The 25,997-nt window shown below is 36.7% G+C and overlaps 3 protein-coding genes across 8 annotated transcripts in view; all 3 read right to left on the bottom strand.

The window, feature by feature from the left end:
* Positions 1 to 521, bottom strand: part of LOC311076559 (CD209 antigen-like protein 2) — a 47,970-nt gene extending 47,449 nt beyond the window's left edge. Inside the window, exon 1 of one of the 4 annotated variants that reach the window (XM_084104889.1) lies at positions 263 to 521. In XM_084104889.1, coding sequence (XP_083961015.1) covers positions 263 to 365 — 103 coding nt within the window. In that variant the 5' untranslated portion in view covers positions 366 to 521. The remainder of the gene's footprint in view (positions 1 to 262) is intronic. The other 3 variants (XM_084104888.1, XM_084104890.1, XM_084104891.1) reach the window with 3 other exon arrangements.
* An 837-nt stretch (positions 522 to 1,358) lies between these two features.
* Positions 1,359 to 25,997, bottom strand: part of LOC311076523 (uncharacterized protein) — a 70,578-nt gene continuing 45,939 nt past the window's right edge. Inside the window, exons 2-5 of one of the 2 annotated variants that reach the window (XM_084104831.1) lie at positions 3,433 to 3,993; positions 3,226 to 3,347; positions 2,440 to 2,543; positions 1,359 to 2,237 (exon numbers count right to left, since the gene is read on the bottom strand). In XM_084104831.1, coding sequence (XP_083960957.1) covers positions 2,105 to 2,237; positions 2,440 to 2,543; positions 3,226 to 3,347; positions 3,433 to 3,993 — 920 coding nt within the window. In that variant the 3' untranslated portion in view covers positions 1,359 to 2,104. The remainder of the gene's footprint in view (positions 2,238 to 2,439; positions 2,544 to 3,225; positions 3,348 to 3,432; positions 3,994 to 25,997) is intronic. The other variant, XM_084104832.1, reaches the window with a different exon arrangement.
* Positions 13,317 to 25,972, bottom strand: LOC311076500 (uncharacterized protein). 2 transcript variants are annotated; one of them, XM_084104778.1, is made up of 5 exons: positions 25,814 to 25,972; positions 24,609 to 25,658; positions 24,421 to 24,530; positions 20,429 to 20,532; positions 13,317 to 13,460 (listed from the first exon to the last, which is right to left on the bottom strand). In XM_084104778.1, the coding sequence occupies exons 1-5, from the start codon at positions 25,953 to 25,955 to the stop codon at positions 13,412 to 13,414; spliced, it is 1,455 nt and encodes a 484-aa protein (XP_083960904.1). In that variant the 5' UTR covers positions 25,956 to 25,972; the 3' UTR covers positions 13,317 to 13,411. The 2 variants fall into 2 exon arrangements, with proteins under 2 accessions (XP_083960904.1, XP_083960905.1); XM_084104779.1 differs by having other exon boundaries at positions 13,321 to 13,457.

Genomic DNA, 25,997 nt, shown 5'->3' with positions numbered 1-25,997 from the left:
CAATGAATACACTCCATATTGTCAGTTCTGTCATGACACGACAACAGCTTATGATCTAGGCAAGTATTTGGATGTTGAGGAAAAAAGCTTATTGGCTACGGATACAGCAGGAACCAATCAGCTGTGCCCTGTGGAGATGATGTCATTGCAAGCAGATTGAGTTATGGACCATAGAGTTTCATCACAGAACTTCATGTATAAGGTTTCAAATCAACATTTGTAAGTAAAATATTAAATCTAACAGTTATTACACTCTGCTTACTGCGCTTTTGGGCTCTTCCTTCATCCTGACAGTGTCTTTGAGGTCCAGGTGTGTCCATAATATTTCTGCGATTAGAATTTTCATAATAGTCGTCTAATTCCATTATTTGTTCTTGTGTCTTGCAGTGCGTCTAGACAGATGAGCTGTGGCTCTCAGAATGATGACTACTTTTAATAGTCCACCTTATATAGTGCTAAATTTACACAGGAAGTGATTTCATTTGACACTGGCCTTTAATGTGAATATATATGGCCTTAAATGTAAATATAGACTTCCTGAAACTCTCCTCAGACCCAAACTCTATGACCGTATCATCTTGTACATCCAACCACATGTGGTGAGCAAAATCCCCATCAAAATGCATTCTTTCCAGATCAGAAAAAGTCACTCATTAGTTGAAACTTCTCTGTTACTGGCATTTGTCAATTGATATAGTCACAGAACCTGGTTTCATAGAGTTGTCCTCATTTTAAGTATCTTCACTCTTCTACACAATGGAAATGGGAATTAGAAAAATGTTGGATCTGTGCCTTTGTAACAGGCTTTTTCTTAAAATGTTTTATACTGCCTCAAGTGACAAATGTAAAACTTTCTGAGAGATAAACAGATTAATTAAGATAGAATTACAATTCCTGCAAGTCCACAAGTTCTCCAATAAATAGACTGTCCATAGTGTGAGAATGATCTTTAGCCCCCTCTAGTGTATAAACATAAGCACTTTCTGACATTCAGCTTTAACGGTGTTTCTTTTATGAGACACATGAAGTCCTTTTCATTCCTTAAACTGTTTTATTTTTAGTTGCAATACTGTGGTGCTCAGTGACAGAGGGGATGATGATCAGAAGAACAGAGTCATTGAATGGATGCCTTCATGTTTACATCTATTAAACACAGAAAAGAAAGCAACAGCAACAAATTATAGTTTCGGCCCAGATCTGGACCACATCTGGGCTGCATTGCGCTGGGCTGGAGGAAATATCTCGCCATAATCACACATGATGTACACCGAAGTAAACGTAAAAATGAAATATGAAAAAAACAAAAAAAAACAAAAAAAAAACACTATGTTGCTGTCTGGGAAGACATGAACACAATAGAGGTTTACTCAGTTCAAGTTTATTTAAGCAATACATTTTTTTGGACAGTTTTACAACTTTATTTTATGCATTTCAATTTGTGATTTTTTATGTTATAGAAGATTATAAAATTAAATTGATACCAGTTTGAATAAAATTTAATTAGCAGACTGTTTTAAAAGATAGGAACCTCAGTCAGAAATGATATATGTTTTTTTTTTATATTTTATAATCACATTCACAATAAGTGTTGCGAATCATCAGACTCAGTGAGATCTATTTGTAGCTTTTATTAAGAATAGTCAGACAGGCAGGATAATCAACAGCAGACAGAGCAATGGAGACAATGCAGAGACAAACCAGAATGACAGGCAGAGGTCGAGGCAGGCGGCAAGAAGCAAGGTCCAATAAACAACCCAAGTCGGGGCAGGCAGAGAACAGTCAGAAACAAGATAAACAGTCCAAGGTCAGAGTACAAAGAAAATACGGGTAATAACGCTCAGAAACGATGGCCAGGGCAAATCAAGACTTTGCAAAGAAGTGGTGAGTGGAAGTGGCTTTTATGTGTGTGTGTAAATGAGGTGCAGGTGTGTTGCAGTCCCAGGTAAGAGGCATGATGGGAATTTGAGTTCGGTAAGGATGGCTAATATTCCGGAGACAGCTCCCTCCGGTGGTGCGGAGGAGGCATTACGGGAGCCTCCTCTGTAACAATAAGATTGATTCCATAAAATAATACAATTAAAAACATGACAGTACAGGATTAACCCTATTTCTCACAAACCCCTTTCCTCTTCTGAGAGCATGGGAGATCATTCCAGTTCTGGATGGAGTCTGAAGGAATCAGTTCAACACAGTCCTCATCTCCATCTTTATTATTTGGCTCTTCTTCATACCAAAACCTGAATAACATGTGGCAACAAGAGTAAATTTAGCACAGACGCAAGAGCAAAAGAGAAAGTGCAAAAACTTAATAGAGAGAAGAGTTTTGTTTAGCAAAAATTTGTTGGTTGTGGTGTTTGTGGAAGAGTTGTGTCTTCAGTTATTTTTTAGAGGTTGTGAGTCTCATGTTTGAAATACATTTGCACTGGTTGTATCTCTTACCCTTGATTCAGTGTTGAATTATCCACCCATTTCATGATCCCCTCGTTCTCAATGTCATACAAACCAATCCACACTCTCTCCTTGATGAATGAAGTTAAGTGCTTCTGTGTGTGAATATAAATGTAGAATATATATACGTTTACACCGCAATGATGTACTAAAAATAAAAAAGCAATGATCTGATCTGTTTATCATGTACAGGCCACAGCGTTGTTAAAACAATCCCTGTTCACACGGATAAGCGAAAACGACTAAAAAGCTGTATTTATTGGCGATCCCAGCTAACAGACTTTTGTTATAAGAACGTTCTCCAAATATTCAGTGTTGGTTCTGGGAACGTGTCCAGTTTTCTTGACGTTAAAGGAACGTGTTTTAAAAGATATAATGTTCCTCAAACGTTCTTTCAACTTAATTTTGATTTAAAATTCAACAATATAGGAACGTTGATTTCTAACATTCCAAGAACATAAAAATGTCGTTTGAGTTATGTTCTCATAACAAAAGTCTGTTGGCTGGGATGTCACTTTGCAAAGAAATACTAGACAAGTAATACGTATGCATATTTACAAATTTTCACAAATTTGCGTTTTAGTAGTTTATATGAACTACAAAACTTGCATTTTGAAACATGTTTTCAAAAGTTTGTGTTTTCAGGCCTCCAAAAAGCCGTTGTCATGTAAATAAACACTCAAAATGCATAATAAGTTTCCCGATTTTAGTTGAAAATGGTGTCGTGTAAAGAGTGTGATTCCTCTCATTGATTAACAGTCACTCACACAAACTCACCTGTTTCTCTTCAGTGTTGATAATGATCAGATCAGCTCCTCGATCTCTGCAGAACTGCCTGCTCTCAGACCAGCTCATCGACTCATCGGACATGAACAAACTACCAGGGCCACACAGATTTCCTAACAGAAACCCAATTTTTAAAAATGGATAAAGATAAAGAAAATTATAGAAAAATAATCCACTTAAAAACAGATTCGTACTGACCTTGTTTAGATTTTTCCTTCTTTGGTTCTTCACTCCAAGACGTGACTTTGGTCTCTAACTCCAGTTTCTTCTGATTCAAAGCATCAAAACTTCCCTGTAACTGGCTTTTCTCAGCGCTGAGATCATTGACTCTGGTCTCTAACTCCAGTTTCTTCTGATTCAAAGCATCAAAACTTCCCTGTAACTGACTTTTCTCAGCGCTGAGATCATTGAATCTGGTCTCCAGTTCCAGTTTCTTCTGATTCAAAGCATCAAAACTTCTCTGCAAAACTTCTCTCTGGCCTTTTTCAACACTGAGATAATTGACTCTGGTCTCTAACTCCAGTTTCTTCTGACTCAAAGAGTTGAAGCTGTTCTTCAGTTGGTCTTTTTCAGTCATTAGATCAGTGTAATTGTCCTGTAAGCTGATGATAGTGCGATTGAACTCTTCAACTGTGTTCTTGTAACTCTTTAACAGGTCTCTCTCTGCTGTGATGGTGATGTACAATGTGATGAAGACCAGCAGAAGAACACAAATGAGCCCGAGACACACTGTCATCAACACCAAACACCTGCGTCCTCCTGACAAACAGAGAGAAAACACACACATATCAGTTAACAACCATTCACGCAATATTATTAGATAACATTTCAAATCAACCTTTTTAGGTAATTGCGTTTTTGAAGAAAAAACACTCAAATAATATCTGTCACACAGATATGTATAGGTACATGTTTAATAATTTGAATTGTGAAATAAAATTCTACATAGGAGCACTCTCTACAAGGCGATGTGGGGGGATATGCCTGATGTGCCAGTGCCAGTCAGCCTCATCATGTTATTCCACATTGGAGCTCCTCCACCCCCACCTCTGCCCTTGGATGGCTACAGATTTGAGTTCACTTATTGCCAGTTTGTCTGCAGTCTCCACCAGCAACTGCATCTGCAATCTCTACAGACCAACTTGGAAATGGCAAGAGTTGTCGCCTAGAGTTTTTTTCTTCAAAATGATGTGAAAATCACCCTGCCTTATCATTCACATAACACAATACATTGATTTAAATTTTGCAAAGCACTTTCTGTTTGGAAAGGCAATATTCGAGTGGGCGTCAACGATCCAACATGCATCATGCATATTTAGTGGTTCGCACCTGAGGAGACAATGGGGCCTGCATACTTAATGAGCCATTCATTCAGGTGTGTCACAAGAAAGAATGCAAGAGCAACAGTTGGAAGCATCTCAATTTTATTTTATTTTTTTCACAAATTGTGCTTGCAAATTGGCCTATAATATCCAAGGAAAACATGTCTAGTAATTGTGCAGTTAATTCTCATACTGTATTTTCAGTTTTGGAATATGTATCCTCTCCCCAAATTTGTCACTAATAAAACACAATAAAAAATATTTAAAGAAAAGGCTTATATTTACCTTTTAATAGTTTGTTTACATCTACCTTGTAAATATATATTTTTTTATTAAAAAGGTTACAATTACAACAACAATTCAAGTGTAATCTTTCTTTGTAAAAACTAAAGTATACATTTTATCATACATATTTCAAAGTTAAGGATTTGATTGATTATTTGATTACTTTATTTTTGACAAAACATACTATATTTAACATATGAGCAAAAATTGGCAAACAAAAGCTTATTTGAGGTGGCAGATATTTTACAGTAAAAATGTATAATCTATCCAAAACTAATCAACGAAATGTTGTCTTTCATATGTCTGTAACATAGGTCTTTCGTTTTTATTATAAGAAATATAAATGTTAATTTGCAGTTTAATATGTTGCTTATACAAATACATTTTATTTCAACATATTTCAGACGATTTTTACTCAGTATAGCAATACAGTTTGCTAAAAGCGAAACATTCATTCACACACAGAAACGCCTGACTGTAACGTTGTTTTTATGAAATATTAGGGCATATAAATGTTAATTTGCAGTTTAATACGTTGCTTATACAAATAGCCTACATTTTATTTCAACATATTTCAGTCGATTTTTACTCATCTCAGTATAGCAATACAGTTTGCTAAAACATCATCATTCATTCACACACGCGATTTAAATTTAAACTGTCTTTTTGCAAGCTGTGGTAAACAGCGTGCATCTCTGCCGTTCATTCATTCACACAGAAACTCGATTCACTTGAGAAGGAAAAAAAACTTACTTCATTATTCCTCAGCTCAGTCGGATCCTTGCTCCTCGAAATACCCGCACTTCTGAGGTAGGCTACATTTTCCATTATTATTATTCCTCACAGCGCTGCGAGACGGTGTAAACAAGTACAATGATCTGATTAAACTTGTGTTTTCTCGAGCTGATATGGGGGCGTTCACAGGTTTTCGTGGATTGCCTCAGTAATTTGCGTTTGAATAGCGTGCGCTCTCCTTGGGCGGGGTCACATTAAAAATAATTAGATGAGATGAGAATGACTGACATCTCGCTCTTTTCTTACAGATTACATGAACTGAGAATATTTGTTTTTTATATAAATTACTTCATTTAAAAGAAGAGAATTCAAGCTTCATGCCTGTGTGTCTGTTTGACTGAGTATTCGCTGAGTTATGGTTCATTTTCGGACGCGTTTCAGAATGGACTTCACTGACAGAGAGAAGGCAGAACTCGCTTCGTGTTTATTTTTCTTTATTTGGCAAAAAGCACAACACTTTGTTTTTATTGTGAGTATACACAAAAATAATACACATTTAACAGGATCGATTGATGTATGAAACTGGTTTGTAAGATCAAAGTCAACAGAGTATTTGGACTCTCGTTTGAACTAATAGGAAAAAAACAGAGCAAATCACGCCGGCGTGATTGCCGACCTCAGAGGGTTAAATTAACACTCAAGAGTGTTAAAGTTCATGAGATAATTACGTGATTAGTTGAGTGATGATTGATCATTACTGAAGACACCTGATGTTAACAAGCAGAATCAATGAAGGAGAAAATCACAAATTGTAAGCCACCGTTATGGTGATCGGTGTTTGCTTTAGTTGGGCTATTGACCCTTATATGTTTACCTTAGATTTTGCTTGTCTGCTGTTATTGATTTATAACAGTCAGATGAACAAAGAGACAATGTGATCTGATGGTGTTTGTTATGTTTTGACATAATCATGTTGTGATCTGAAAAACGAAACTTATTGAGATAGTTTGGTTTAACTTGTTAATTACAGCAGCTCTGTGAATCTACAGCATATGATTTTCAGTATTTTTAATATAATCCAAAATATTTAATAAACATTGTTCTGATCAAAAGACTTTTAAACAAATTTATTTAGAAAAAACATCAATAATCAGCCTGTGATTCTCAACAATGGTGACAATAATAAAGCATGTTGCAGTGGCTGCCACCAATCACAACTCATTAATGGCTCCCATCATGCATTGTGGTATGAATAAATTATGAATTGAATTGTCTTAGTAATTTCCTTTTCCTAATTGTATATTCTGCTCGTCACCATTGTTGAGATGCATAGACTGAATCTTGATGTCTGTGTGTGCCTAAAAGAAAGATTTTCTTTTCTTTTTTCAAAACAGAAATCCTTTGTATTATATCTAAAATTCTAGATATGTAGAATCACGGTTATGCTGTAATCAACAACATAAATCTAAGTCAGAAATAAGGGTCTCAATGAGATCAGTGATCAAGTTCAAATGATGATTGTCATAACATAACCATCAGATCACTTTTTTTCGTTGTTCATCTGACTGTTATAACTCACCAACAGCAGACAAGCAAAATCTAAAGTTAATAATATAAGGGTAAAGAGCCCAACTAAAGCAAACAATCATCACCATAACGGTGGCTTACAATTTGTGATTTTCTCCTTCAGTGATTCTGCTTGGTGTCTTCAATAATGCTCAATCATCACTCAATTAATCACTTAATTATCTCATTAACTTTAACACTCTTGAGTGTTAATTTAACACTCATATTTTAACACTTTGCACTCTACAAGTGTGGACTCATATATACTCCCAGGAGTGTTAATTTAACACTGGAGTTTTTGCTGTGCAGTTGTCGACAAATCAGAATTTTCTTGTCTTGGATTATTCATTCAGTCATTCATAAATTCATTTATATCACTTGTTTAAGTTATTTAATTGTAAAAAAAACTGATGCCCAGCCAGCCTTTGAAGACAAGTTGTGTTCTATTTGATATTTTGTTGATCTATTTGTTAGTGTCTGTTAAGTATATTTTGATTTCAGTATAGTTTAAGTGTTATTTTCATCTGTTGAGAGTTGTTGAATGAGATATGTGGGTTTGTGCATTCGTTAATTAGCCTTATAATAAATGTTTAAACTGCACTTTGCCTTGTACTTTTATGTTGCGTACCCCTTTTCTATCGAGCATTTAAAAAAGGGGGTTTGTAACAATAAAGCAGATACACAAAACAATGAAATATTAAATAAAAACAAAAATGACAATTGACCATTTGTGATTACTGTGTTTGCATAAAATATAGTGGGTTAAATAATGATCTTATAAAGTTTTAACACTTACGTCATAAACACTGAAACTAATAGACATCATTAAAGTATTCTATGTATTTACAGTGGTTTAACCTCCATTATATGAAGCAATGTTTGTTGCTTTGTTTACACATTACTTTAATGATGTCTTTAATACCTTCATGGGGCTTGAAAGTGGTAGTTGCATAGGCTGCCAATGGAGGGACAGAAATCTCTCAGATTTCATCAAAAATATCTTTATTTGTCCTCTAAAGATGAACAAAAGTCTTACAGGTTTGGAACGACATGAGGGTGAGTTATTAATGACAGAATTTTCATTTTTGGGTGAACAGTATGGAAGAAAAATAATGTCAAATGTTTTTGAAATAAAAAGCCTGTTGAATTGCACTACTTGGAAAAAAAAATAGGCATTACATTAACCATACTTGCATTTTAATGCATTGTATTTTTAGGGCTTGCATTTTCATGGGCTGAAATTCAACATGGTTGAATATTTAAGCTGTGAATATTTCAATTAAAAACATTTCAAACACATTTTCGTTATTAAAAATTCAATAATCCATATTCACCATTCATATTTCACTTCCAAAATATTTAAACTGTTTAAAAAATACAACCTATAATATTCAACAGGCATTTTTCGGTCCATTTTATTTCGCTTTGCAAATTCGCTTCCACAAATTCAGTGGTTCAAATTCGACAGTAAATTCAACATAGACATCCAGGAACTGCAGGAAAAGCAGTAGATTGCCGAGCATACTCTCCATCTGCTGTTAGTCAATCTCACCAGCAGGTGGTGCAGCAGGTCGTGTTGTTGACGAAGACCAGTCAACAGTTAGAACAAGCCATTCATTCATAAAACTCATTTACAGCAATGTAAGTGTATTTGTGATTATTATGAAGGCTGTTTTATGTTAAATTCAGTGTCTTCTCGGTTACTTTTCGTGTGTAGCCTACATGCATCTTTCTCTACCGTGAACGAGATTATAATGTTATTCCCCGATGCAGACAGATCCAATGTTACATTTTTGAGGTTGACATATACTTCTCTTGGTTGTTTAGTTGCCTTAAAGCCAGTGTTAATTTTGGCAGCCATTTTTGATTTAGTCTTAGTTTTCATCTTGAGACGAAAATACTTATTGGTCTTAGTCACATTTTAGTCATTTTGTCTTTCATAGTTTTAGTCTAGTTTTAGTTGACGAAAAGTCATTGCGTTTTTTGTCAACTTTTAGTCAAACTGCAGTTACCAACATTAATTTTGGTAGCTATTTATATGTAGTCTTTAGACAAAAAATGTCCTTAATTTTTTTTTATCTCTAGGCCAATTCAATTAAGCTTATGAGAAATGTAAATTAAGGTAACAGGCTGTATTGACATTGCACTCTTTAGCAGTAGCACTGCACTTGTATATTATTTTTATATATATTTTAAATTAAACAATGTTCAATAAATATGCAATGATGATAAAAACTTAGTGATACCGGAACTTTTAAAATATTAAATTAAAGCCAGTAGTAAGTCACTGTCTTTATGGGTGAGTCATGGAGTCATTCATTCATTCAGTAAGGAAGCAAGCTGCTTTTTTTATGAACGGGTCAGGAATCTCACGATTCATTCTAAGCCACGTCGTTCACGAATCACCGCTGTGTGCTGCAGTTCTGCTGTGGCCTTATTTGCAAAATAGAGCAATAAAGCCTACTGACAATACTGTTTTAAATGTAGTAAATCATTTAATGTTACCCTTCTGTTTGTTGAACTGTTGTATAAAATCAATGTCTCATTTGAAATCGTGTGGATATTCAGGAAACATTGCATTCTTGCTCGTATAATATGATTGACATTAAAAACACTGCTGGATATCAGCCTATATTTTGATCGCATATTTAGTAGCACAAATAGCGCAAACGGCTTGTGGCAGAACACAGACTGACTGAAAGACACTTTAATTTAAGTAGAAAATCTCAAATGAAGATCGCTAAACTCCATCTTGTCTGTGTATTCCGCGCTTCTTCAGCAGTGTAGAGAGCGCGCGTGCATGGTTGCCAGATACTATTGAAAAGACCGGGTAGAAAACGTGTTCTTTTAACAGAAAAGCTCTGACTGGGGATTTAATTATTAAAATCTGGCAACCGTAAGCATGAACGCTCGTAAAAAAGAGTCAATGTGTTGTCGTCTCCTTTATTTGACACAAACAAGTGGTTTTGGTTAAGTTTAAAAAAATGTTTAAACACATTTCAGTCTTGTCTTTTTTCGTCAACGGTATTGCATGTGTTGATATAGTCACAGTTATCGTTTAATGACGTGGGTGTCGTCTCTCATCGTCTTGTCTTAGTCAGGGGAAAAAAGGTCGTCAACGAACATTTTTCGTCATAGTTTTCGTTAACGAAATTAACACTGCTTAAAGCAACACTGTGTAACTTTTCGACCTTCATAATATATTTCCAAAACCCTTGTGATGGTACATGGACTTACAATAGGTTGAATGACACGTCTGCCATAGCCTGACGGGGTCTGTATCGCTTTTACTGGCACTATGTAACTTCGGGGTTCGGGTAGTTACCCGAGCACAAAAAGAACTACAAAATTCGACTGCTTTACGGCATACGTCACTTCCCCCACCACTTCGTCAAATTTGGACGCGAGAGGCCAACCAGCGTTTGTTTTTCCGGCTTTCATGCGTATGTTTTTGGGGGTGTTTACACCTGGCCACTTCATGCGTTTTCTCAATTCGGATAGCTATCCGATCGTGAAAAGACCAGGTGTAAATGCCCTCCGAAACGCATTCGAGACGGATTTGAAACCAATCGCTCAAAACCACTTCAGGAGGAGGTCTGAGACGCATTCCAGATGAAACTGGACAAGTGTAAAAATGCATCTGGTTGTTGAAACCACATATGTAAATTGTACTCCTCCCAAAAATGCTAAAAAAATAAATAAATACACGCGTTATAGGCTATATGTAATGTGATAGCCAGATATGACGACGCTACTGGAATCACCGCAGATGAGCAGCTGAGTAAGTTATGTATTCATCAAGCCAACGTGCAAACTATCGCAAATCAAAGTGAAAGTAAGTCGCAGACGCTTAACACACAATCATCATCATTAAAAGTAAATAAATTAAATGATCTTACCAGGGCTGTTGCTGCTCTCTCTTATTGCGGTCTCTGATTTTGAAAATTTAGCTGATGATCAATAAAATGCCGCTCGTATCTGTTGCTTTCAGTGACGTGCACTCCAATAAACATGCATATATATCACGGGAATTGAAGATCGGATTTAAATCCGTTTCGCAAAAACACATTTATGTGACCAGGTGTAAATGGAATCGTTTTGATATATCAGATAGCTATCCGATCTGAGAAAACGCATGAAGTGGCCAGGTGTAAACAGCCCCATGGCCAAAGCAGCAACGGACAAAAAAAAAAAGTCAGAAGTAGGCTAACTAGCCTAATGACTGCAGGCTGATAGTCATGTTTGTTTATTTATTTTTCTGGTGAAAGTGTCTTGCCTCAGGCTATAATGCAAATTGATTTTTCAACTTTGCAGATTCATCTATGGTAGCTTGATATTATAATGTTGACGATATATGGCTATTACCTACCCCACAAACATTGAATTGAATTAGAATTCTGTAAAACAGTAGCCAATAGGCTACTATAATGACGCTGGCTTGTAAACGTGAGCTACGCGATCTTTTGGCGCTTGAAAAAAATAAAACCCATGAAATTATATTCATATGACATGCTGAAATATATGCCACTGTACCTGGGTTGAAGACATTTCACACGCAACGCAGGCTGTCTGCCGAAGACGTGAGAACTCTTTCTGCAGAGTTTGGGTAACGGCTTGTCAACAAATGCACGTGTTAACCATGTAACCATGACAGATTTTACGACAGTAGTAGAATACAATACTGTTTCCCAACTGTAGGGGGAGCCCGAGAGCAAAAGTTACTTAGTGTTGCTTTAACTGTATATTGTGGCGATGTGCTGCATGCAGGCTATTAGGGTTTCCCTCAATACTTAAGGATTCCCCTGCTGGACATACAAAACGCTTAACGTAGCTAATATAACTAATACAGTGATATTAAAAACCAAATGCAAGTCCAGCTCCAGATGGACTCAGAATGACGCGCAAAGTTTAATGCTGAGCATTTCCCAGTGATAGACTGGCATAAAGTTGGCTTGACATTGGACATTTGCACATTTAGGGACCGTCTCTAAAGTGTATACGGCATTGGTGTACACGTTTCTAACTTCAGTAGCATTTGAATAGAACGACTTACAGTCATAAAACCAATGGTAAAGTGTTTATTTAGTGTCAGGCATAATGCGCACCCTTTGGATTTTTGATTCAAATAAATTAAAGTTTGCTATTGAAGTTAGAAACGTGTACAATGTTGTATGCAACTTTGGAGACGGTCTCTAAATGTGCGAATGTCCAATGCCAAGCCAATTTTACATTTATTAGGCTACATTTAGTCATTTAGTAGACGCTTTTATCCAAAGCGATTTACAGTTCAACTAACAATAGGAGGACAACAATATGCAAGTGCTATGACTCTTCCCACACTCAAAAAAAAAATTGTGTCTAAACATAAGATTTATGTATTTAAATTGCATATAAAATTTCCATCCATTTGGATTACATAGTTTTAACATAAACCAATCAATAATCTGAATGTGATTCATATTTTTAAGTCATACATAAATTAAACAGATAAGACTTATATAATTGTATTAATAAACTGAATGTGATTCATATTTGTTAGTCATATGTAAATGAAACGGGTAAGATTTATGTAATAGTACACAGAAAAACGCCCATGTTAAATTAACACTGCTCAGTGTTCATATGTGTGCACACTACAGAGTTAAAGCAGTGTTGAAGTTAATGAGATAATTAAGTGGTGATTGAGCATTAATTATGAACACCTGCTGTTAACAAGCAGAATCACTGAAGGAAAGAGAAACACAAGAACTACAACTGACTTCAGACACAGCCTCAGATGAAATCAACTGAAGAGAAAATACATTAAATCTGTGAAGATCTCAGCAGAGGAGGATTAAACAACTCCACAAACAGCATTACCAGCTTCACTTATTACTAACCAGACTGACTTTATTTCATTTCTGTTTTAATTAAATCAATAGTTGTATTTTAAAGTCACCATGATGGTGGTTAGCGTTTGCTTTAGTTGGGCTATTGACCCTTGACCCTTTAATATAAAATTTTCTCTGGCTGCTATAATTGTGTGTTTATAAAAAAGGAATAATTGAAATTTTATGTAACAGTTTTCAGTTCCTCAAACATTATTGCTCCATTACCAACTCCATCTCTGCGTCAGAATAAAATTTCTACTTACTGCACATTGGAGCTTTTTCTTCATCCTGCCAGAGACTCTCTGTTTGTGGTCCAGTTGTGCCTTCGGTAACTCTGTTTACAATATACCTGCCTGATTTCATTATTTGCTCTTACTCACAGTCTTACAATACAGTAGTCTATGTGTTCAGATGAGCTGCGGTCTGTACTGTAAGACTGGGTTTCCTGCTAAGAAAGAACATGAAATCAAACATCCTGCATTAAACAATAAAAATCAGTAATCTGGAGATCCCACCTCTCCCTACTTCCATCCTTTCACCCTGACTCAAATCACTGAAAGGCCACTAAGAATGTCAAGATAAAACACATAACTAGCGATTTACTTTTACTTACTCTGTGCCCCATATAACTCTTTACATTCGATTTTCATGAAAACGAGGAACGATCGACTCAGTAACCACACTGTTAGACCTTACCGGGTTTTTTTACAGTAAAATACTGGCAACACTGTTGCCAGTAAAATACTGTTAATTGTACAGTTATTTACTGTAATCTAGTTTGTTTCTGTAAAAATGCACTAAATTATAGTTAACTAATAACACTTGCAGAAACCGACTGCCTTAAATTCACCAACTGTCATTTAAATGTATTAACTAAAATTTATAATGCATTAATAATGTGAGCAAAGTATTACTGTGAACTTCTTTCATTTGAGACCACTAAAAAACTATTGTACATAAAAAGATTTCCACTGGACCAGCAACTACACAGTCACCGTCTGTTAAATAAAGCAACATGCAGCAAATCATCAATGTTTGTAGATCTTCTGCTGGACTGAAGCACAGGCTCTACTCTTCTGCACAACGGTGACCCAAAAAAATAATTTTACAGTAAACTACTGGCAACAGTGTTGCCAGTATAAACCTGTTTTATAACTTACAGTTTATTACTGTTAAAATACATTTTGTGGGTGTGTCTTTTTTATCTTACACAGTTAACCCTTTCAACCCCTCAGGGAAATCCACACTACGAGTAAAAAGTAACGATGCAGTGAGATAATTAAGGGAATATGTAAGTGATTGTAAGCAGAATCACTGAAGAAAAGAGAAACACAAGAACAGAAAATAGAGAAACACAATAACTACGACTGACTTCCAGCCATTACACATTATTACACTTATTATTAACCAGTATGACTTTATTTCTGTCATACAGAAGTTGTTATTGAGATGTTTAATTGAAAATGTTTGGTTTGAAGTCACCATTATAGAGATCAGTGCTTGCTTTAGTTGGGTTGCTGATGCTAAAACATTAGTTTTTCTTTTGCTGCTTGAGCTGTGTTTTTGCAAGTCACACTTGTGCACACACAGTTTATGAATGACTGCAGTTATAATAATTATGATGACAAAATCATCATATTGCCTGTTCATTCACTAAGGAATTCATTCTCACTTATTCAGAGTTTAATCCTCAATCAAAAGTGTTACATTACCACCACTGTGAAAACGCAGCAATAAGATACAATGACTCTTTTTTTTTTTAACACATGATGCATAAACCAGAGAAACAGAGCTACACTGTGTTTTAGAAACACTGAGATATCACAATTTAGCACATGAATCTCAACAATGGTGGCAATATTTCTTTTTTATTATTATTATTATTCATGCAGCAGTGCATGCTGGGAGTTTTATATTATCCTGGAACCCAGCATGCATTGCGACATGAAACTTTTCACCATTGTTGAGATTCATATGCTGATTGTTGATATCTGTGTGGGTCTCAGTCAAGCAGGAGTAAAATAAAATTGAATGCACTATATGATTACAATATTCTTCAGAAGACCTGATAACAGAAATATTGATTTCATTCTGTAGATTCACAGATATATGCTAAATATGAGATAACTATAATTTCAATGACAATATACAGGAAAAATCTGAAAATCAGGAATGTCCAGGATGATTGTGACATCATCACAAAAAAATAAAAACACCTGATCATCTTCCTCTTGACTTTTTCTTGCCATAACAAATGTGTTTTATAAACTCACCGTTACAGCAGTCCGAGGGAGATGAATGGTAAGAAGTTCAGGGACAAGAAACCAACTAAAGCAAATACTGATCTCCATCATGGTGACAACAAATTTTATTAATAACTAAATCTCTGTTAATTCTCAACAAGAACTTTTGTACATGTATGAAAGAAGTAATCGTAAACTGGTTTGTAAACTGGTTTCACACTCAGTGTTGCTGGAAGTCAGTTGTAGTTTTTGTGTTTCTCTTTTTTCTGTTCTTGATTCTCTGTCCTTCAGTGATTCTGCTTATCAGGTGTTCATCAGTTTCTCAATTCACTCACTTCTTTTCATTCAAGTGGACTTTATTAGTGAACTAATGTAGGGAATAGTGAATGAGGGTATAGGGTGTGATTGGGAAAACAGCCTCTGAGTGTTGATTTTGAGCGCTGTTAATTCACAGTATATTCCTGTAGGCTACTTTTATTTTCTACGGTATATTACTGTTTTAATGGAAAATGGTATAATATTGTCAGAATTTTACAGCAAGGGTTAACAGTGCATGTGTTAATTACCCCTAGGTTCATTTTTCACTGGAGTTGTCCTTTAAGGTAATTTCTGTAGCGTTGTAGCGGAGCGAAAAACAAAAAAAAACCTCATCAATGAAGTAGGGAAATACCCTGAAATATATGCAACAAACCATCGATTTTTCAAAGACAACATAAGGAAGTCAGCAGCGTGGAGGAAGATCGCCGATGTCATTGGATTTTCAGGTAAGATTCTCAAATTATGTTAACTTATGACCTGAGGTAAAATGTTGAGTGACTGACGTTAGCAACGGCTGTACTTAATTGTACAGTACAATCATAAAATAACGTTCAGTAGAGACATTATCTTAATTTCATAATGTCCTTAACAATAACAGTATTGTCAGAGGTGTAAAGTCCAGGTTCAGAAAGTAAAAGTCCTCCTCAGTATTTTGTTCCAATCACCTGGATTTGCTAATTCAGACAGGAGAGAGAACTAATTAGTGAAATCAGCTGCTGAGTTTATGGGTGGAATAAACATATGGCAGGACTTTTACTTTCTGACCCCTGGACTATACAACTCTGGTTGTAGTTCTTGTGTTTCTGCTCGTCTCTTTTTCTGTTCTCTTCAGAGGTGTAAAGTCCAGGTTCAGAAAGTAAAAGTCCTCCTCAGTATTTTGTTCCAGTCACCTGGATTTGCTAATTCAGCAGGAGAGAGAACTAATTAGTGAAATCAGCTGACTGAGTTTATGGGTGGAATAAACATATGGCAGGACTTTTACTTTCTGACCCCTGGACTTTCGACCTATGAAAAGTTTTTACTGAGAATTAACAGGTGTTTAACTCTAATGTGTTTCATTTGAAGTCGCCATAACAGTGATTAGTGTTTCCATTAGTTGGGCTCTTAACTCTTTTTATATCTTTAGTCTTTTTGGTCAAACATATTTCCATTAGCAAAGAAAGCTCAAGTGAAATGAGATCAGGTGATGATGGTTACCTGTTGATGGCTTTATAATCATCATGAATTAAACTGATTCACTGATGTCTTTTTGAATCTAACAATTGTGTTTATTACCTTTAATATATTCACATCACAAACCCTGTGTTACTGCAGCATGAGATCCAGCAATATTATAGGCTGAGATGACTTCATATTTAATATACACAGATTTTGTGGCTCAGATAAGTTCCAGTTCTGGTGTATTTCTTTGCTCTTGGCTGACATGTGGCATTGCTACGGCCTGCTTGTGGCCCAGATCTGGCAAACAGGAGTGAGCCACCCAAGGGCCGTCATTCCACACTGCATGTGGGCCAGATCATCTTTTTTTTTTGCATCATGTGCCAGATGTGGGCCGGATCTGGGCCGACACAATGTTGTTATGTGGGCAAAGTTTTATTCAGCAGCCAAGCAATAATAATAATTATATTATCCGCCACTTTCCTTCCATTTGTGGTCGTTACTCCTTACATGCTTGTTTTAATTTTATTTTTATCCATCAACGTGATTGGATCGAGTAATCGGTCTCGTGACTGTCAATTATGCATAGGAAACTTTAACCGCCTATACCTGCAGTTACTCGTGACTGCTGCGGAAGTGCATTCTTAAAGCATCAATTCAATTGAGATATCAGCATCTTCCTCTAATACACAGCAAAATCCCCAGTGTTAAATTAATTGTGTTTGTGTTTCTCTTTTTTCTGTTATTGTTTTTTCTCTTTCCGTCAAAGATTCTGCTTATTAACATCAGGTATCTTCAATAATTCTCAATCATCACTTAATTAATCACTTAATTATCTCATTAAGTTCAACACTGCTTCAGTGTTAATTTTAACACCCTGTAGTGTGGACACATATGTACACTTAGGAGTGTTAATTTAACACTGGGGATTTTGCTGTGTATGCTAAGGTACATTTCACATTCTGCTTACTATGATATTTATATAGGCTGGCCTATCTAAAGGGGATTTGGTGTGAGGTTGGGGGTATTGCGTACAGTGTTAACTCGAGTGACGAGTTCATAATGCGGTGAATTCCCGCTCCCATTTCCTTCATAGAGAGACACGCGCCGCGATCTGTGCACTGCTGTCTCTCCCTCGCGCTCGACATGAGTCACTTGGAGAAGTCGGCAGCTTGTTGCGCGTGGTGCGCGCTGTGAAGGTGCTTTGGGGACAGTCTAAAACTGTGGGAAAACACCTTCTGTACTGATTCAGTATACAGTGCACCTTATGTCAGTGCGTGACTAAAGCGCGTTAATAAACAAAGTTTTTGATTGATCTTTTTCATACATCCCACCTTCATTTAGCAAGTGCACTTGCGCAAAAAAAATTTCAGGTTCAACTTTTTTTGTGTGTGTGTGTGTGTGTGTGGATGCTGTTGATAAAACAGCTTCGCCGAGACTACAAAGAGACATGCATTTGTTTGTGTGTGTGTGTTTTTTTTTTTTTTTTTTTTTTTTGTAAAAGTTTCCCGGATATACCTGTCCCTATTTAATGCACAATTCCTTACGAATTATAGTATCAGCATTACAATTTGAGTAAATGTAGCTGTTTTAAATGTAAGGGATGATGCCACCCTTCTAGAAAAATGTGCATTTACGTTTAAATTGTAACATATTTAATGGCATGGAATTACAGTGTAATTAGTGTTAGCTCACTATCTTAGCCTTTTTCAGTGCATTGGGTGAGGTAAACTGATAATTTAAGTGATTCTCATTTATTTATCAAAACACTAAAACTGGTAACGTTTTGGAGAGAAATTGGGTATTTTTTAATCTCTCTATTTAACTCATCTCATGGTGTGTGATGCTGAACTATCGTATGAGTTTCTAAAGATTTTTGAATTTTTTGTACAGTTATAAACATTGATATTTTTACTAAACCATTTTAAGGCTCAGTGGCCTTACACCTAATTTTAAATGCTTTTTATTTTTCAAACAATATGATTTAAATGGTGATGAATGTACTGATTTGATGCATGTTAAAAAGATGGATGATAGATATTCCTCAATCTTTGAAAAAGACAAACAACAAAACATAATGTGAATTACAGTATGTACAATGTTTTTTATGTATTAATTGTAGTGTACAGTTTATTATAATGCTGCGTTCACACCAAACACGAATAGAGCGTAAAGACACGTTTACGCGCGAATGAGGCGTTTAGCGTGGTGCGGTGGACACGAATTCGCCTCATTCGCACGTCCAGTTCGCGCGAATAAAGCGAATTGAGCGTCTGGCGCTTTACGCGCAAATTATTTTATTTGGTGCTTCTTGTGCATTCATGCGTTTGACGTGAATTCGCGTCTGACGCCCGAGTTGAAAAATCTGAACTTTGGCGTCTGTTCGCGGTGCGTTTACCAATCAGGAGCCTGCTTGCTGCTGTCATGTGGTGAAGTGACGGGATGAACTCCCGCCCGGAGTCACTTGGTCACAAAATGGAGTATAGCAATCAGAATATAATATTCAATATTGCAGTTAACTGAGTATCACTAGAAAGTGAGTATATACTAGTGAGTATCACTAGGAAGAGCACCAACAGTGGTATCCGTACCACAGTTTGAAAAACATTGATCGTTTTTCAATATTTAATATACTGTATTTAAAATGTCATATACATTTTCTAACCGAAGGCAGATGGACAGGCGCTCTGCAGCTGAGATAGAGTGCCTGTAGTTGGTGTCCTGGGTGATCCTCGCTCCGATGCGGTAACTCTCTCGATGAATGCTCAATCAACTTCAGCCATCTTGCAAACAGACAAGCGGATTTCTCCTCAGACACGCGTCAATTTCACTTCAAACTTTTGCTTTTTACGTGCGTCAATTTCGCTCTGGACACGCAAATGGATTCAAAATGTTCAAGCGTCCAACTAGACGCGGTAGACGCGAATTTGACGCGCTATTCGCATTTGGTGTGAACGCACAGTAAGGGGGGTAGAATCTGCAGCTCAGTATTCACTACTCACGAGTACTTTTAAATTAACTACTTTTTTACTCTTACTCAAGTAGTTTTTTGGACAAGCACTTTTTACTCTACTCACACAACATTTTTTGGAATGTAATGGTACTTTTACTTGAGTATGTTTTTTTAGTACTCTTTCCACCACTGCAATTTAGCAGAAAGAAACTAACAAATGAGAAATATCACAAGCAATATTATGCAAGAGCCAACACACAGCAAAAACTCCCGTGTTAAATTAACACTCCTGGGAGTGTATATGAGTCCACACTCAAGAGTGTAAAGTGTTAAAATATGAGTGTTAAATTAACACTCAAGAGTGTTAAAGTTAATGAGATAATTAAGTGATTAATTGAGTGATGATTGAGCATTATTGAAGACACCTGATGTTAACAAGCAGAATCACTGAAGGAGAAAATCTCAAATTGTAAGCCACCGTTATGGCGATCATTGATTGCTTTAGTTGGGCTCTTGACCCTTATATTATTAACTTTATATTTTGTTTGTTTGCTGTTATTGATTTATAACAGTCAAATGAACAAAGAAAGGTGTGATCTGATAGTGTTGGTTATGTTTTGACATAATCATGCTGTGATCTGAAAAATGAAACTTATTGAGATAGCTGTGATGGTCTCTTTTTTTAAAATGAAAGTGAAAAAAGGAAAAACTAACAGAGCACAAATAAAGTGTTTTATCACTCACCCTTGATTCAGTGTTGAATTATCCACCCATGTCATGATCCCCTCGTTCTCAATGTCAGACAAACCAATCCACACTCTCTCCTTGATTAGTGAAGATGCTTTCCTCTGTGTGAAAAAAAAAAAAAAAAAAAACACAAATAAGTGTGATTCCTCTTTTTCTCCTTAAACACACACTTGTTTAAAGAAAATATTAAAATAAAAGTGTGGTGTGAATGTGATGAGGACAAAAAAGAAATAGTGCGCATATCCAAAAAACTATGGCTGGTGCTCGATCAAATAAAGCATCAAACTCGGCACACTGCCACTTCTGCTCCCGAGAATTTATTAAAAAGAACAACGTTTTGACCCAAAGGGTCTTCATCAGGCAAAAGGGTGTTCTTGCCTGACGAAGACCCTTTGGGTTAAAAAAACAAAACAAAAAAAAACAGACAAATGACTGGCAGTTATGGGTTTTAGTAAACACCGTTACAAAGACCACAAACTCACATAAAAAGCCAAGAGTCAAAATGCCACACTAAATCAAACACTGATCACCATAATGGTGACCAAATATTTTCAATAACACATCAACATCTTTGTTTCAGTTGTCAGTCATTGTCTTTGCAAGAAATTAGATAAAGTCTGTCTCATTCTTGCAAACTGGTTATTTCAGACATTTTCAGTTTTAATAAACCGGTTCAAAAACCAGATTCATCGGTTCCTTCAGTCATCATGCAATGATCTTACTATCCAATTCTTTTCTAACAACTCATTGTCATGTTATATCAATGACACATTCCAATAAAGTCAGAAAAATTATTTCTGTGAATGCATTGCTGATTATTGCCTTTCACAATGAAGTTTGTGGTCACAGTTTCACTCGCAGATCCTTTATGTTGGATACGACTGACTAATATTGAGTAATATCTTGGATAGAATTCCTAAACATTTTGCACCTACAGAACAAATTACAGAAATGATGTGTGCGGATATGTTCTACATGTCTAAAGTAGCCTAAATAGAAAGAATAAACCAGTCTTAAGTATAAACTAATTGATTTCGCTTAACAACTAAAAAGATCTGCATACACAATAAACCATAGTAAAACTCAGGTTTTTCCATGTTTAATAAAAATGTAGGGCTTTTTAATAAAACTGGTTATAAGCATATTATCAGTACGTGCCTCAGGCTTGCATTAGTATCGTCAACTCACTCATCAGTTTGGTAATCCTCAAAATGGCTCAGCTACTGTATGTTAGCACCTTGACAAAGCCCTTAGGGAGTAGGCTATCAAAAGGAGTGAATATCAGCTATGACCTTCGATATTACTTCTACTTCCAGGGGGAGAGTACAACCCTCAACTTCTTTAGAAGAGATTCAAGTATTAGAGTGGCATAAAATAATTGCCAAAGACTCTCTCTATCAAAACTCAGCTCTATCTAAGCAGGGGTTCTCAATTCCAGTCCTCGCGCTTCCCTGCGCTGCACAGAATCTAATGTGCGCTTTTCCACTGCATGGTACGGCCCTGTACGGCTCTCTTTAATAGTACCACCTCGGTTAAGGTTTCAAGCATTCCGTACCGTTCCGTACTACATCAAGATGTTTGGTCTGGCAACTCACCATAGACATGGCTCAATCCGAGGGGCGGGATAAACGGCTGTCTTTCAAATTCCCTCTGCACGCAATAGGACAGCGCTTCAACCAACCAGAGCGTTTTCCCAACAGCTGAGCTAGTTGATAGATTCAACTTTTGCCATATCTGGCCGGCAAAACTACGAACACATCTTCCTTTTTTTAAGAATGACTTAAGTGCCGTTCTTTGCTCTTTTCTCAAAGAAAAACTTAACTCCAAGTCCTCCAGAGTCGCGGACAAAGCCGATTCGAAAGATGTTCGCTAGCAGCAGCCATTCTTTGTTTTCAAGTAGCAGGAACCGTCGCAACTCTGTCGTCATATGTTAAGCCCGCCCCGCCTACTCTATACACGACGTGATTGGCCTGACCCAATTTAGGTTTTTGCAGCTCGAAAGTCAATGGAGAGTTGCTAGACTGCCCTGGCTGCAAAATACATTTTGCTGCCGCTAGGGTGTGTCTAGATTTCTAGGCTAAAAAATTGGAGCATAAGCTCATTATTTATTCATGCAGCAATGCATGTTGGGAGCCATGAATGAGTTTTGATTGGTAGCACCCAGAATGCATTGCAACATGCTTTATAATTGTCACCATTGTTGAGATTCACAGGCTGATTCTTGATGTCTGTGTTTTTAAGGACAGTACTGCTATAATCAAAAAGGTATATCTAATTCAGAAATGAGTTTAGGGATTCAGGTCAAGTGATTGTGAATTAATGATTATATTAAATCACAACAAACACCAACTGATCACTTTTTCTCTTTGTTCATCTGGTTATTATATCTCAGTTACAGCAGGCAAACAAAATGTAATGTTAATAATTGGAAGGTCATAATTCCAACTAAAGCATGCACTGATCACTGTAATGGTGACTTAAAATTTGTGATTTTTCTCCTTCAGTGACTCTGCTTGTTAACATCAGGTGTCTTCAATAAGACTCAATCATCACTCAAATAATCACTTTAATTATCTCATTAACTTCAACACTGCTTCAGTGTTACTTGTGTGGACTCATATAAACACTGAGCAGTTTTAACACTGGGGATTTTACTGTGCTCAGAACCAGTGGCCAGGGCACAATTATTCCTTGTTCTTATCTGTTATTTCGCAAATGACATAACGTCTGGTAAGATTTAACCCCTCCTGTTTTCCTACAATTAAGTTCTACATCTTTTGACTTTCTCTCTAATTGTGGCATTCTGTCAATTAATGGTCAACCCTCCTTCATGGGCAAATGTAACATTCTCCAAGGACAATCAAATCTTTCATCTTTCAATCTTTCACCTTCATGTGACACCTCTTAACAATGGTCTTATTCTTTCACATCGTCTGGTGTTTATAGTCGCAGTCACTTAGGCCAGTGGTTCCCAAACCTGTCCTGGAGGACCCCCAACACTGCATGTTTTCTTTTTCTCCCTAATCAAACACACCTGATTCAACTCATCAGCTCATTATCACATGGGTTAATGAGCTGATGAGTTGAATCAGGTGTGTTTGATTAGGGAGAAAAAGAAAACATGCAGTGTTGGGGGTACTCCAGGACAGGTTTGGGAACCACTGACTTAGGCCATAAGGCCTTAGAAACACTTCTGGCTTTTATTGAATATAGAATAGATAAAATATTTCAACAGAGCCAGTGTTAATGTGAATGTATTTCGGGCTGTCACCAGATTGGGGTATTATGTGCACAAAGGGATTTTTAACAGATGTTTCTTACATGTAGAGTAAGAAGGCTTGGTGTAGGGAACGCATACAGTTTTTACCACACAAACACTAGAAGCCACAAACTGGATGTCCACCATCACCGTCAAAAGTATGTAACTAAGTATTTGCATTTTGTTCAATAAATTAATCAAAGAGTTGACTACACGACTGGACATTGGGGTGTGAAAAGTGTGCGTTGCATATTCAAGCCATCAGCAGCTAGGAGCTGCTATAAGAAACACAGAGGAAACTCCCCAGCTGGCACATGCCCGACCTTCAACGTTTAAATATGGTTGAAATAATGTCAGTTGTTGTTGCAACGTTGAAACAACATTGATATAACGTTTAATGCTAAATGGTTGAAAAAGGTTAACAAAGCACTTCTAAATCAATGTTGAATTTTTTACAAGATCTTAACGTAATGTCTTCAACAACATACAAAATAAATATTTAAAAAAAAAAAAAAAAAAAACAAGAACAAAACAAGAACATGGCTTATTACCGTACATGAATAATAGTGAGCACATTAAGCTCTCAATGCTCAGTCTGAATGGGTGAACCAGTAAAATCGACTGGTCTAAATAGTTCACTCAGACATCTCCACATCCAAGTGCATGTACTAAAATATGTTCATTCACAACTACATTTACTTGAACAAGCTCTGTATGCCACTGAACTCACCTGCTTCTCTTCAGTTTTGATAATGACCAGATCACCACCATGATCCCTGCAGTACTGCCTGCTCTCAGACCAGCTCATTGGCTTACTGGATATGGAAAGCTCACCATTTCCTTTTTAATAAAACAATTAAAAAAAGGTATTTGGATAGTAAAGTGCAAGACTATATGGACAAATTATTTTTTACACACCTGGTTTACATAACTTCTTTAGTTCTGTCTCCAGTTCCAGTTTCTTTTGATTCAAAGAGTCAAAATCTCTCTGCAACTGACTTTTCTCAGCAGTGAGATCATTGGCTCTGGTCTCCAACTGGCTTTTCTCAGCAGTGAGATCATTGGCTCTGGTCTCCAACTGGCTTTTCTCAGCAGTGAGATCATTGACTCTGGTCTCCAACTGGCTTTTCTCAGCAATGAGATCATTGACTCTGGTCTCCAACTGGCTTTTCTCAGCAGTGAGATCATTGGCTCTGGTCTGCAACTGACTTTTCTCAGCAGTGAGATCATTGACTCTGGTCTCCAACTGGCTTTTCTCAGCAGTGAGATCATTGGCTCTGGTCTGCAACTGACTTTTCTCAGCAGTGAGATCATTGACTCTGGTCTCCAACTGGCTTTTCTCAGCAGTGAGATCATTGGCTCTGGTCTCCAACTGGCTTTTCTCAGCAGTGAGATCATTGGCTCTGGTCTGCAACTGACTTTTCTCAGCAGTGAGATCATTGACTCTGGTCTCCAACTGGCTTTTCTCAGCAGTAAGATCATTGATTTTGGTCTCTAGTTCCAGTTTCTTCTGACTTGAAGAGTTAAAACTGTTCTGTAACTGGCCTTTCTCAGCAGTAAGATCATTGATTTTGGTCTCTAGTTCCAGTTTCTTCTGACTCAAAGAGTTAAAACTGTTCTGTAACTGGCCTTTCTCAGAAGTAAGATCATTGATTTTGGTCTCTAGTTCCAGTTTCTTCTGACTCAAAGAGTTAAAACTGTTCTGTAACTGGCTTTTCTCAGCAGTGAGATCATTGACTCTGGTCTCCAGCTCCAGTTTCTTCTGACTCAAAGAGCTGAAGTTGCTTTGTAACTGGTCTATCTCAGTTTGATATCTTGAACCGGTCTGTAACATGTGTGTAGCTTGTATTTCTCTCTCTGCTGTGAGCTTGATATACAGTACTATAATCGCGGCCACTAGGAGAACGCACATGAGGCTAAAGCACACTGTGCTCAACACAACACACTTACTTCCTCCTGGCAAACCTCCTGCCAAAAAAAAAAAAAAATGTTCTCATTAAAAAAGTAAGGCTTTTAAGGAACATGTTCATAATTACAAAGGAGTGCACCATTAAAAATCAAGAATATATGTTGAAAATGACTGCTATTCAATATAAACACTAAAATCACACTAAATGTCTTACTGTGTTTTTGAGCTGTTGCTTTACTCTGGCTGAGTTTTCGATCCTTATTAGCATGAACATCTTCATCTCTGTCCAGTCCCCTATCATTCCACAAGCTGCAGGTGTCACTGTCAAAATTTGTATTAATGCCCTCCAGTTCCATTATGACTTCTGCGTCTCTTCAGTTGAGCTGTGGACTTTAGGA

This window comes from Abramis brama (assembly GCF_963993115.1).
Source record: "Abramis brama genome assembly, chromosome: 2".
NCBI classification, from domain to species: Eukaryota; Metazoa; Chordata; class Actinopteri; order Cypriniformes; family Leuciscidae; genus Abramis; species Abramis brama.
Note: the sequence above shows the minus strand (reverse complement) of the source record. Positions and strands in the feature narration are given on the sequence as shown.

Bases quoted from the DNA above. Each gene is read 5' to 3' on its own strand.
- LOC311076500 (XM_084104778.1), bottom strand. From the start codon at position 25,955: ATGGAACTGGAGGGCATTAATACAAATTTTGACAGTGACACCTGCAGC. The intron at 25,659-25,813 runs GTAAGACATTTA...TTTTTTTGGCAG, and splicing joins AGCAACAGCTCAAAAACACA to GAGGTTTGCCAGGAGGAAGT. The intron at 20,533-24,420 runs GTGAGTTCAGTG...TTTTTCACACAG, and splicing joins TCAAAACTGAAGAGAAGCAG to AGGAAAGCATCTTCACTAAT.